We start from the raw sequence: 14,500 nt of genomic DNA on the forward strand, positions 1-14,500 counted from the left end.
ACAATTCATCAAAAAATTTGAACATTTCGACGGTATTGCCTTTTGTTTTTTTATTTGTTAATGTAGTATGTAATGATTACTTTATGTTTGCTGTTTGTAATTTTAAAATGTCTTGTTAATTGTCTTAACATAAAGATTTGTTTACAATAGTTAGTAGTTGTGAGATGTTTTGTATCTTTGTAATTCCTTTAACCAGTGGACAGTTTTTCAAGCGCACGTGCGCCGCGTCAATTTTTACGGCCTTGCTCGGCGCTCGCGTACTTGTGTAAGCTCTAATACCAACCTCTCTGAAATTTTTTTCTGATGCGATTTCAACATTTATGCTTTGAAAACTGTTTACAGGACAAAATCAGAATCGCTTGCGCTAATGTCACTGTAGATTCTACTGTTTATTTCATGAATATAGCCTCTACGACAACTTACGAAATAAATTGTTTGTGAATTTTAAAATTCCTTTATGTAAAACAGCACTGCAAAAATGAAAAATTTTAAGTTTTAAGTATTCTCAGAATTAAGGTTATTTTTTTTTTGAAAACACCTTCTGATTTTTGTTTTTCGTGAAGTGTATGTATTAAGATTTATGCAGAAATAGTAAATTTATTTTTACTCTGGAGATATTTTCAATTTGTATTGATATTTCAGGCAACTAATTATTGCTTATAATTATTTGTTATCCTTTATTCTATGCATAAAACCTTGTCTTATAAACATTAGTTGATCATTATAAAAAAATAATAATATTTGACAAGTCAAAATATTTCACCAACAAATGTAGATATAATATGTCTCGACGCCATCTAGTGGGAAATTTAGCACTAACAAAGCCTTTCCTACAAAAATAAAGTTGGTTGTTCACAGGTGAAAATAATATAATAAACAGTAATTGTTGATTGAGGTACTAGTACATATTGAATTATTTGGTGTGTTGGAAATAAGCCAACATAGCTCAGTGGTTCAGAGAACCTGACCGGACATCAGAAGGCGCGGGTTCAATTCCCGTCGGCGGCATTTATTTTTAATTTGTATTGATATTTCAGGCGACTAATTATTGCTTATAATTAATAGTAAAACCAGTTTATTTATTAAATTTGTATAAATATATGTTTTTGAGAGTTGTCTCACAAATGGGAGATTTAAAAAAAAAAAACAAAATATTGTTAGGTATTCTGGAGAAACGTCTTGTGAATAATAAGATATATTATCTGAAAAAATTAAACAGAAAATAATTGCAAAAAAATTTAAATCAATTCAGAAATATGATCAAAACTGCAAATTCTCACCCGACAGTTGGGGTTGTTTTGCCTTTTTCGTCTCCAGCAATCAACAGGTTAAAGTTCCTAAAGCGTACTTTAAAGAACTGTTACATACCAACGAACCAAAAAAGCTATAAGTAAACCAATTTACTAATAAAGTTGATGTCTTTTATTTCATTGTGCATTTAACACTAACTTTAATGAACTCTTCCAATCTTTAGTTTCACTAAAATACCAAGAGCTCTGAAAGATCTACGATACGAAGATAGACTCAAGGAACTAAGATTACCAACCTTACAAGAAAGAAGAGAAAGGGGTGACTTGATCGAGACTTTCAAAATTTTATCTGGACATTAACAGTTGCCCTAGCATCCAAGAAATCTTCACTACTAATAAAAATATAAATCTCCGTGGACACTCAAAAAAAATTACCAAAACGCCTTTTGCATCTAATCCTAGAAAACACTTCCTTGTAAATAGAGTAGTGGATGCTTGGAACAAACTCCCACAACATGTTATCAATGCAACAAATATATGTAAATCAATTCAAAGCTCTATTGGATTCACATTTGGAGAGAAGAAAGGACTTAGTTCAAACTTAAAACAACTCAATTACCGTCAAACTTGTTGTGAAACAGATATGAGCGCATCAGCAGAATGCTGCCTGCTGATTACATAATAATAATAAATAATAATAATATAAATAAATAAATTGCTTAGCAACGCTAGTTTAGGCATATACTTTGCATTTGCTCTCTGATTATTTTTTGTAATATCAGATAGAAAAGAATTAGCTTTGATCCCAAAACATATAAATATTTAAAGAAGAGTATATCAGATAACGCATTAAATAAACTGCCAGTAAGCCATAGGATATTTAGGTAAATAAATATGATTTAAAAAAAAAATTATTTGAGGACCCCAGTAACCAAGGTAAACAACAATATTTGACATTCATTTGAAAAAAATAAAAATATATTTTTATGTTGATAACGTTTTTCTGGAATATAATATATCATAGATTCGTAATGTTGAAAGGTAGTTGAATTAGAAATTATAGATTTGTTATGTCGAAAGGTAGTTTGATTAGAATATTTAATTTGGTCACATTGAAAATTATTTATTGATTTGGTTACTGGAATGTAGTAGTAAAGATACAATCATCTCCTAGTTGTTTTGCAAAATGACAACAATGTCATTTGCAACCAACGTAGATGAACAGGGGATTATTATGTCATCTGTACAGATGAACATGGATAGTCTAAGACCCCAAAAAACAAAAGCAGGTATTCCTAGACAGCGTATGAAATGGACGAACGATGTCAATATGTTCATTGTTCGTTCATATTTTTATGTAACCAAAGTAGAAACAGATATGTTGTTATATAGGAAAAAATTACATTTACTTTTCTCACAAAATTATCCGATTGCCCAAGTAAGCGAACAAAGATTAGCAGACCAAAAGCGAGCTATTTTCAAAAATAATTTAATTTCTGTAGTCACATTAGAACAGATTAAAAGAGAAGTAGCAGATAGATTGCAAAGGGGAAATAATTTAGAACAAATTAACACAAGTAACAATGTCATATCAGATGCATTGAATGTAGATAGTTTGGATAATATTCTAGTCGAAATGTCCAATGATATTACAGTAGATTCAAATAACTTAGCCGTTATTTATAATCTTAGGGAAATCAACATTGCAAATTTAAACTTTGTTGATGAAAATGTAGTAGAATTAGCTAACTTACTTCATAATAATATAAACAGATATATAGATGTAGAGCCAACAGTTAGACCAAAATTACCGAAATTGCATACGTCAAAGAAATTATCTAAATTAATTTTTGAATTAAATAACATAATTTTACCAAAAATCATATTTGACGAAATTAGTTTTTTAGATCTTCATACAATAGTATACGCTAGTGCGATTACTGTTTGTAATAAGTTAGGAATTAAATTATCATCCTCTGACGATAGATCATATAGTTATAGTAAACCAGAATGGCAGATCAGATTAGAAAATGATGTAGTATTTTTAAGAAGTAACATAGCTAGAGTAATAGAATATAAAAATGGAAATAGAAGTAGGAAAATTTTGAGACATGTAGATGAAATTTGTAGAAAATTTGGTTATAACATTGATAGTCATAATAATGAAAATATAATCAATGATTTACTGGATTTATTAAAACAAAAATTAGGCGTAAAAGCTAGTAGATTAAAAAGATATAATTATACGTATAATAAAAAAAATAATAATAGATTATTTCAGAAAAATGAAAAAATATTTTATTCCAAACTTGACGATAAACAAAATATTATTTCGAATAATAATATTCCGTTACCATCTGAATCAGATATGCGCGATTTTTGGACTAAAATTTGGAGTAAAGATATAAAACATAACGAGTCAACTCCATGGATAGAAAATGAAGAACTCAATTTTTCAGGCATTGAACAAATGAGTTTTTCTAATATATCGGTTGAATTGTTAACCAAAATTATTAAAAATACTCATAATTGGAAAGCCACGGGTTGCGATTGGATACATAATTTTTGGTACAAACGTCTGACTACTTTACATCCTCTTTTGGCAAAAAATCTTTCAAAATTTGTCAGTCAACCTCAAAATTTTCCAAATTTTCTAACTAAGGGTATTACTTATATGTTACCCAAAAGCGAAAATATTAATAATCCTTCTCAGTACAGACCCATTACATGTTTACCGACAATATACAAAATTTTAACCTCTTGTTTAACAGATTTAATATATACTCATTTAGATGAAAAAAATATTTTATCTGAACAACAAAAAGGTTGTCGCAGAAAACATATGGGATGTAAAGAACAATTAGTTATCGATTCTGTAATTCTAAAACAGATTCAAACTCGAAAACGTAATTTACATACTTGCTATATAGACTACCAAAAGGCTTTCGATAGTGTCCCGCACTCGTGGCTGATCAAAGTATTAAAAATATATAAAATTAACCCCATTATTATTAGCTTTTTGGAAAATATTATGTCCTTTTGGAATACCAATTTACTTATCAATTTAAAAGGTAAGAAAATAGTAATACCGGGCATTTCAATTAAAAGAGGGATTTTTCAAGGAGACTCATTGAGTCCTCTTTGGTTTTGCTTAGCATTGAATCCTCTATCTAAAATGTTAATTAAAAGCAAGTTTGGAATAAAAGTTAAGGGTAATACAAGGGAGAGTAGTACAATTTCGCATTTATTATTTATGGATGATATAAAATTATTTTCGAATTCTGAACAAAATTTAGAGAAAATGATCGAGGTAGTTAAAAACTTTTCAGATGATATCAAAATGACATTTGGTTTAGATAAATGTAGAACGATCCATATAGAGAAAGGCAAAATTGTAGATGGGGACGAGAGTATATTTAGAAATTTCCAAATTACTAGTATGAAAAGGGATGAGGTTTATAAGTATTTAGGATACCCACAATCAAATAGATTAGACCATAGTAGTATTAAAAATGATATTAGGATTAAATTTCAAACTAGGATAAGGAAAATTTTAAAATGCAATCTATCTGCTAAAAATTTAGTAAAAGCAATAAATACTTGGGCAATACCTCTATTAACGTACTCATTTGGCATAATTAAATGGTCTAATACAGATTTAGATAACTTAGAAAGATTAATTAGAACTACGCTAACAAAGTTTAATTGCCATCATCCAAATTCAGCTATAGAACGAGTTAATTTACCTAGAAATTTAGGAGGTAGAGGTATAGTCAAAATAACTTCTTTGAAACATAATCAGGTAGAAATGCTAAGAACTTTTTTCCATAGGAAAGCTCATAGCTCAGAAATGCACAAAATAATTTGCAAGGCAGATAGAAATATTACACCTTTAAATTTATACGATGAGAATGCCAACATTTTTATAAATCCCAACCAGGAATTATTAGATTCCTGGTCAAATAAAATTTTACACGCAAAACACTTCAATTATCTCAACCAAACGTATGTTGACAAAATTAAGTCAAACAAATGGTTGAGTATTGGAGAGTTGAGCGCAGAAATAGAAGGATTTATGCTTGCAATTCAGGATAGAGTCATTAATACTAAAAATTATAGAAAGCATATAATCAAAGATACAAATCAAATTGATGATTTGTGTAGAAAATGTTTGGCTTTTCCGGAAACTATAGAACATATTATATCGGGATGTTCTATATTAGCACCGTCCGAGTATACATTTAGGCACAATCAAGTTTTAAAAATAATTCACCAAAATTTGGTAATTAAACATAACTTGATTGACTGCCGTAATGTAGTACCATATTATGAATACGAACCAAATTCATTTTTAGAAAACGAATTTTATAAAATATATTATGATAAAACTATACTAACAGACCGAGCGATTAGTCATAATAGACCCGATATAGTTTTACATGACAAAATTAAAAAAATAACTTATATCATTGATGTTGCTATTCCAAATTCCTGTAATATTCAAAAATCTGTTAGTGAAAAAAAAAAAAATAAGAAAATACACAGATTTAGGAAATGAAATAAAAAGAATTTGGCATTCTCGGACTATAAAAATATTACCATTCGTTATTTCGGCTACTGGCATTATACCTAGCTCTCTAATTAAAAATTTAGGCGTATTAGATCTATCAAAAAATTTATATATAAAGATGCAAAAGTCGGTCATTTTGAATACATGTAGGATAACAAAAGATTTTTTAAATATTTATGTTGAGGGATCAGTAGGATTTATAGGCCCTGTTAGAAGTTCTACCGAGCCGAACCCTCTGATATGAAAATATCTGGAGACGGTGAATTTTTTTTCCCATTTGATATCTGGTGATTTGACGTGTTGTTGTTCTTGTATTGTTTTGTATTTATTTTACTTATATAATGCACTTACATAGTGTTGATTGACTAGCTGATCATTTGTGGAAAAGTGAGTGGAAGGGTTAAGTTTTTCCTTTGGGGAAGACTTAACCCGGACAACTAAATCGGAAGTTTAAAAAAAAAAAAAAAAATTAAATGTTCGTTTGTTAAAAATTTAAAATCTCAAAATGTTTTCACCGGTTGCTTTGAAATTTTGACACAACGTTGTATTCGAATACACGCATGTTTTTATATACCTATATTATATAGATGTAAAACTAATATAAGCTATATACAAACATTACAAAACTCCATTATAAAATTGTTAATCCATAAATATGACAATCAACACAGAAGTAACATTAAATTAATATACAAGTCTCTGAATATTTTACCTGTCAGAGGATTATTGTTTTATAATATTGTAAGTCAACATGTTATATTGTCTGATTCATTGTATAGGGAAAGAGTTTGCCATAAACATAACACAAGATTCACTCAAAATGAAGGACTGGTAGTTCCGAAATGTACTAATAAATATGGTGAAAGAACTTTAAACTATATAGTACCCAAAATGTTTAACTTATTACCAATGACAATTAAAAATAATAACATGTATACTGCTAATGTTAAATATAATCTAAGGAAATGGTTATTGGATAATAATGATCTATACTGATGCCCCTGAAATGGAATTCATATTCTTAGAAAATGGAAAAACAATTATTTTGTAATACCTGACTACCTACCTCTATTTATGAAACTATTGATGTACTTGTTGATAATACTAATTTGTTCATACATTTATTTTTACTTGCTTATTTTATAAGGCTTTTATGTTTTATGTTGATAATACTAATTTGTTCATACATTTATTTTTACTTGCTTATTATATAAGGCTTTTATGCTGCTATTTAAACTTTTCTGCAATGTAACCAATTTATGTAATTATGTACCGTTCAAATTGTATCTTATGAGTGTATAAATGTTGTCTCTATGTCCCTGCTGACAAACTACAAAAGTAGTTTAGCGGGTTTAAATGTGAATAAATAAAAAAAATAAAAAAAAATGTCACAGGTAAAAATATGCTTTTTTTGAAAAACAGCGCCATCTCTTAGACAAACATGCTTTTAACTAGTTTCGGTCGATCACTAAAAATGACATTCATTATTTGACATACTTTATTTTTTTACCATGAAATATCTCACAATTCTAATATGTAGTAAGATATTCTTGACTCAACAAAAATACACATGCAAAATCTTTTGTATAAAATCTCAAGCCAGTTGGTAGTAATTTTGTGTTCTGTTTTTTCCTCTGTTAGCTTGGTTTCTTTCTTGCAAAATTAGTTGTAGTTTTGTTACTTGAACTCATTAACCCATACCATCACATCTCATAAACCAAACTATTAATATTTTATGACAGGACAATAATAATATATTTTTTTACATAGTTTGTTTTCGATTTTTCACTTTTGGTTCCACTGGACCACAAAATGCACCTCTCCAGATTTATCTGCAGAAAATGTGAAATAAGACCAATCATTTTTTAAAAATTGTTTCTTAAACTTTTGTTGTATTTCTCTTGATGCGTCTCCTCTGGGCACGCACAGTTTAAGAAACCCCTCTACGTGGTGAGCATCCCCATTTCATTCATGTCATGCATATGTCTGTATTGTGGCCTTTTGTGCTATGTCCAGCTTGCTTCGGGTGCCATCTTTACCCCTCCATAATGTTTAGCTTGCCTCAGGTGCTATCTTTACCCCTTCGTAATGTTTAGCTTGCTTCGGATGCCATCTTTAACCCTCTATAATGTTTAGCTTGCCTCAGGTGCCATCTTTACCCCTCTATAATGTTTAGCTTGCCTCAGGTGCTATCTTTACCCCTCCGTAATGTTTAGCTTGCTTCAGATGCCATCTTTACCCCTCTATAATGTTTAGCTTGCCTCAGGTGCCATCTTTACCCCTTCGTAATGTTTAGCTTGCTTCGGATGCCATCTTTAACCCTCTATAATGTTTAGCTTGCCTCAGGTGCCATCTTTACCCCTCTATAATGTTTAGCTTGCCTCAGGTGCTATCTTTACCCCTCCGTAATGTTTAGCTTGCTTCAGATGCCATCTTTACCCCTCTATAATGTTTAGCTTGCCTCAGGTGCCATCTTTACCCCTCTATAATGTTTAGCTTGCCTCAGGTGCCATCTTTACCCCTCTATAATGTTTAGCTTGCCTCAGGTGCCATCTTTACCCCTCTATAATGTTTAGCTTGCCTCAGGTGCCATCTTTACCACTCCGTAATGTTTAGCTTGCTTCAGATGCCATCTTTACCGCTCTATAATGTTTAGCTTGCCTCAGGTGCCATCTTTACCCCTCTATAATGTTTAGCTTGCCTCAGGTGCCATCTTTACCCCTCCGTAATGTTTAGCTTGCCTCAGGTGCCATCTTTACCCCTCCATAATGTTTAGCTTGCCTCAGGTGCCATCTTTACCCCTCCGTAATGTTTAGCTTGCCCCAGGTGCCATCTTTACCCCTCCGTAATGATTAGCTTGCTTCAGATGCCATCCCCTCTATAATGTTTAGCTTGCCTCAGGTGCCATCTTTACCACTCCGTAATGTTTAGCTTGCCTCAGGTGCCATCTTTACCCCTCCATAATGTTTAACTTGCCTTAGGTGCCATCTTTACCCCTCCATAATGTTTAGCTTGCCTCAGGTGCCATCTTTACCCCTCCGTAATGTTTAGCTTGCCCCAGGTGCCATCTTTACCCCTCCGTAATGATTAGCTTGCTTCAGATGCCATCCCCTCTATAATGTCTGTTCTGCTGTCAACTTTTCCAAATAAATAAATAAATAAATAATGTTTAGCTTGCCTCAGGTGCCATCTTTACCACTCCGTAATGTTTAGCTTGCCTCAGGTGCCATCTTTACCCCTCCATAATGTTTAACTTGCCTTAGGTGCCATCTTTACCCCCCTATAATGTTTAACTTGCCTCAGGGGCAAGATCATCTGAAAAACCCTATGTCCTTCTTTCTATTTAAATATGAAATATTGGCTGGCAATGTGTCATGTCCAACAGAACAGCCCCAAGGGATGGGTCCACCTTACAATAATTATATTTATGGATATTTGCTTTGTGTCATGTCCGACACCCTCCAGGTTTAGTGTGCAGTGTTTCATATCCGAATTGGACCTTTAGCCTATTGGTCTTTCTTGCTAAACATAAACATAGACTTGCAGTGTGTTATGCTTATCTAAATCATCCCCCCTGCTTCATATTATGTAAACATAGACTCTGCGTGTGTCATGCACATGCCCACGTAATGCATCCCCCCTGCTTCATATTATGTAAACATAGACTCTGCGTGTGTCATGCACATGCCCACGTAATGCATCCCCACCCCCCCTGCTTCATATTATGTAAACATAGACTCTGCGTGTGTCATGCACATGCCCACGTAATGCATCCCCACCCCCCCTGCTTCATATTATCTAAACATAGACTCTGCGTGTGTCATGCATATGCCCACGTAATGCATCCCCCTGCTACATAATACGAACATTGACTGGTAATTGCTACATATAAACATTGGTTAGTATTGTGTCATGTCCAACACAGCCCAGGTTTAGTGTCTTCTTTGCTACATATAAACATTAACTGACAGCGTGTCATGTTAACATTTATTTGCAGTGTGTCTCAGACATAACTCAGGTTTAGTGTCATCCCTGCTGTATTATTTACATTCACTGGCAGTGTGTCATGTCCACCTTTCTATATAATATAAACATTGACTGGTAGTGTGTCATGTCCACCTTGCTACATATAAACATACTTAGTCAGTGGCGACTCATGATTTTTGGGTGTACTAGAGTGCCAATATTACAAAAAATGGCATTGTTGTAAATATTGATTGGCAGTGTGTCATGCCTTCCCTTCTATATACAAACATTGATTCGTCATGCCAATGTTAAGTATCCTCCTTGCTACATTTAAACATTGACTCGCAGTGTGTCATGCCAATGTTAAGTATCCTCCTTGCTACATTTAAACATTGACTCGCAGTGTGTCATGCCAATGTTAAGTATCCTCCTTGCTACATTTAAACATTGACTCGCAGTGTGTCATGCCAATGTTAAGTATCCTCCTTGCTACATTTAAACATTGACTCGCAGTGTGTCATGCCAATGTTAAGTATCCTCCTTGCTACATTTAAACATTGACTCGCAGTGTGTCATGCCAATGTTAAGTATCCTCCTTGCTACATTTAAACATTGACTCGCAGTGTGTCATGCCAATGTTAAGTATCCTCCTTGCTACATTTAAACATTGACTCGCAGTGTGTCATGTCCAACATCCCGCAGGTGAAGAGCAACTTCCGCACGGCAATCACGGTGCCGGAGAAGTGCTGGGGACGGTTCCGAGATATCATGGCCGACTACTGCGAGAAGATGGGCCGGGCGGCCTCTGCACCCAACACGCCCTCGCAGTCCTTACCCCCGCAGGACATGGTCAGTATCCTCCCCACCACCGCCCCACCGCCCCAGCCCCCCGGGATCACACAATGTTTGTTGTTTTTTTTTATTAGTTTATGATTTTCATTTATGTCTTTTATTTTAATAACATTAACTTTATTATTGTTCTCTACTGAATGATAACTTTAACTAACCTAACCTGTCCTTTTCTAACCTAACAACCTAACCCAACCCAACCCTAACAAATATAAGAGTTAAACTAATAAGCTAGACAAAAATGCAAATTATCTTTATTTATTTACAAAATGATTACCAAAAGTTATGAGCCACAGTAATTATAATTAACTGCACAAGTGCCAATTACACACCTGAAAGTTATTGACAGTCGTATGATTATATTAGTTGACAAGAAAAAAGAATACACATAATACAATGTTGTTAAAAGAACTAAAGAAGAAACAAAAACAAAAAAACCTGTTACAGATTTATATTTCAATACAGGCGTGTTAAAAACATCAGCTAACATAAGCGTTATCAATGGTGTGTAATTTATTTATAACAGAATTGTAGCCTGGAACAGTAGTATGGTTGTTACAATAATACAATACAATCTAGTGGTAGGAACATAAAAGTGAATCAACATTACTATATCAGGGCTATCCAACTGATAATTTACAATTTATTATAAAAATATAAGACAAAAAGTTACATTACATAGAAATACCAGTAGAACATGTTGCTTATAATGTGCGTTTTTATTTTCAGGAATCGTACGGAGGGAGCAAGCCTAATAAGATATGATGTGACCGCGGTAACTTTTCTAATTACTTTCACTCGTCGCGCGGCGGCTAAACCAACAAACAAACAAACCAACCAACAACCTTCGCCCCAACACCATCAAATACTATATTGTTAAAATATAAGCAAATCATAAGGAGAACGTTCATTAGAATCAAATTGTATTTAAAAAAATGTCACCCATTCAATAATATAACTAGTTATATTATCAAAATGTAATATAAATTAAAATTATGTCACGCCGTAATGCAAAAAATGCCGAGCGTGTTGGTAAATGATTAGCAAGCGCCGTCGCGCATATTTCCGTGCTGGAGAAAAATGTATTTATATTTATTCAAAAAAACTTATGAGAAAAAATTGGAACCAACTTTGAACGACTCGTTTACACGACTCGTCGAGTAAAATTTGAGATCTGCGTCTCTTTTGGAAGTAGCTTAGACGTCAATGATTTGTGAGTAGAATGGCCGTCGTCACATAGAAATAATATTAAGAACTGCGTAATACGGTTTGTAAGTTTACCATTACTTTGTTTTGATGCTTTATTTATAAATGTCCATAATTCTTTTTCAGTATTTATTATTTTATGTGCATGCAACGTACATATATTTTTTTCCGACAGTATCAAAACAATTTTGGTGGCGGCCATTTTCTACTTTTAATAATAATTATTGGTGTCTTTGGAAAAATATTTGAAAATGGAACATTGAAAAATTTGAAAAACATTCCATTGCGATGTATTCAAATTAACAACTAAAAGGGATAATAAAATATATAATATGTATTTAAAAATTATATATTATATAAAAAAACATATATATATATTCTAACCCAATCGACACGTCTTTGTAATTAAAAAAAAAAAACTATTTTTTTTTTTGCTCTTTTTCTTAATAATAATGTAAGTTTTCATTAATATTTTTTGTTTGTTTGTTTTTAAAACGTTGTTTTAAAAAAACATTTTGGCTTTAAGGTTGAAAAGGCCTCTCATTTTTAATTTTTTTTTGTTAAACATAGTTTTTAGTTTAGCATTATTTAAGTTAGCGAAAATAAAGTTTTGCATTTTAAATTTTCGACATTGGCTGTAATAATTTTGCTGTATTTTTAAACAAATTCTCTCTTAGAATTGAAACTTATGTTCTTATTTTTTTATATTTAATTCTTTTAAGTATTGTCTCAATGTTTAAGTTTACAGGCATTAATGATTGTAGTTGAATTTCAGGTACATCAAACCTTCATTGATTTGACAGCTCGATGCATAATATTTAACGTATACCATAATTTGGACTTTTCCTTTTCTACGCTGCTGTTGCATCTGTGATACATCGGTGGCTAACCCTGTAGACGGATGTTGCATATATGTGATCCACGAAATTTCACTAAACACAAACATTGTATCAAGCCCCGTGTTGCGATAGATTGCGTTGAAAAGGTTAAAGTTTTAAATTTTTTAAATGAAATGAGAAATGTAATTTCTCTGTGACCTTAGCAATATTTAGTGCTTGAAAATGGTAAATACAGTGATTTAAAATGTATAAAATTAACAGTTTAAAACTGTTGCAAAATCATTTGCTATAGTTAATAAATCTATATTATTATTATTATTCTGGTTCTTAACTATTGTTAACCTTTTGGGTGCCGCTGCCGTCTAACGGGAGAGCGTGCGAAAGGTTAACTAAAAAAAAATTATTGTGTGTAAAATTATTATTGTCAATTGAAAAACCCCTTGACCGGTATTGGCATTAAATTAAAGTGCAATTACAGTACACCAAGTGGATATTTGTATGACAAGTGTCTCCACTCTTCAGCAATATTATTCAGAATAAATAAAAAATATTTTTCTAAAATTTATTTTCATGAACAAATGCCATTATTATTATTATTAAAATAACTAAAATTTCATTTTTTTTTTTAGCTTTGTCCAATTATTTTTTTTTGTAAATTTAATGTATACGATTGTGTTCTTGCCAAAAATCTTAACTTTCTCGTCAACCATTTTGGCATTTGCTCTGTTGCTTTGCATAATTTTTTTAAATGTCTTAAGAATATTCTTAAATCCAAAAAGCTTAAAGCATTATTAATATTTTTTTAAGGGAAAAAATGTATTTTATTTGCATATCTGCGAATATATGCAAACTGTGATTCAAAATTTTGTGAAATTTTCGTCTTACTTGTAAAAACATTGACAGGCGGTAAACTATTTTTTGATATATTCGTCTGCCACATAAAATTCATATTATTGTTAAAAATTATATTTACACATTTTTCACGTGACAATTTTTTTTTTAAATTTTTGGCCGTAAATAATAATTATTTATCCTCATCAAATTGATTTGTTTTGTGCTAGGGAACTTTTAGATTTTAGGTTAAAAAATATTCACTTTAAAAACTGTATATTCAATGATAATACATGAAGAAGAGAAATCAAAAAAAAAAATTGTAAAACAGAAACATACAAGCAACACATATTTTTAATTTCAAACATTTATTACACTATATATATATTAAATTTCATAATAGTTGCAAATTGCTGACAGCTCAATTAAATTACACATTTATTTCGAACTTTATAATCATTAAGTAAACCCCCTATTCAATTTTATTCAGTATTTATTAAAATTATTTTAATATTCACTTTCAAATAATTATTTTTAATATTTTTTATTCAGCTTTGCTTGAAATGAGGCTGTCAAGTAAAATGCTAAAATAATAACACACGTTTTTCCTTTGCATGAAATTTTTATTATTTTTTTTTAACAATCAATAAATTATTAAATTTTCAAATTTAAAAATGGCCTATAAAATTATTGTTTTATGCAATTGTAAAGATTATTTTAGCATTTTATTCGATTGGCTTTGTTTTTGATTGCCATTTTTTAAGCTTATTTTTAATTTCTAATACACCAACACAAGATACAAATAAAGAATACAAATTTCAAAGTAATATAAATGTGTTTATTAAAATAGAAAATATTATTAATATTGATAATTATTTGTTTGCATTCAAAGTATTGACTTGAAGTAATTGTAATAGTGTTGTTGTAATTTGAAATATTCTAAAATAAGTGTGTTAGTCATTTCTATTTATGATTTCGCTCTTCCTTTT

At 31.2% G+C, this 14,500-nt stretch overlaps 1 protein-coding gene across 3 annotated transcripts in view; it reads left to right on the forward strand.

Annotated features, from left to right (window-relative positions):
- The window catches only part of Pur-alpha (Purine-rich binding protein-alpha), a 36,245-nt gene extending 24,094 nt beyond the window's left edge, over positions 1–12,151 (forward strand). The window contains exons 8-9 of one of the 3 annotated variants that reach the window (XM_089649382.1): positions 10,465–10,690; positions 11,365–12,151. In XM_089649382.1, coding sequence (XP_089505508.1) covers positions 10,465–10,690; positions 11,365–11,366 — 228 coding nt within the window. In that variant the 3' untranslated portion in view covers positions 11,367–12,151. The remainder of the gene's footprint in view (positions 1–10,464; positions 10,691–11,364) is intronic. The other 2 variants (XM_089649383.1, XM_089649384.1) reach the window with 2 other exon arrangements.
- Positions 12,152–14,500: the final 2,349 nt, after the last annotated feature.

The sequence above is a fragment of the Hesperophylax consimilis genome, chromosome 29, assembly GCF_061612785.1.
Source record: "Hesperophylax consimilis isolate HC1 chromosome 29, BYU_Hcon_1.0, whole genome shotgun sequence".
NCBI lineage: Eukaryota > Metazoa > Arthropoda > Insecta > Trichoptera > Limnephilidae > Hesperophylax > Hesperophylax consimilis.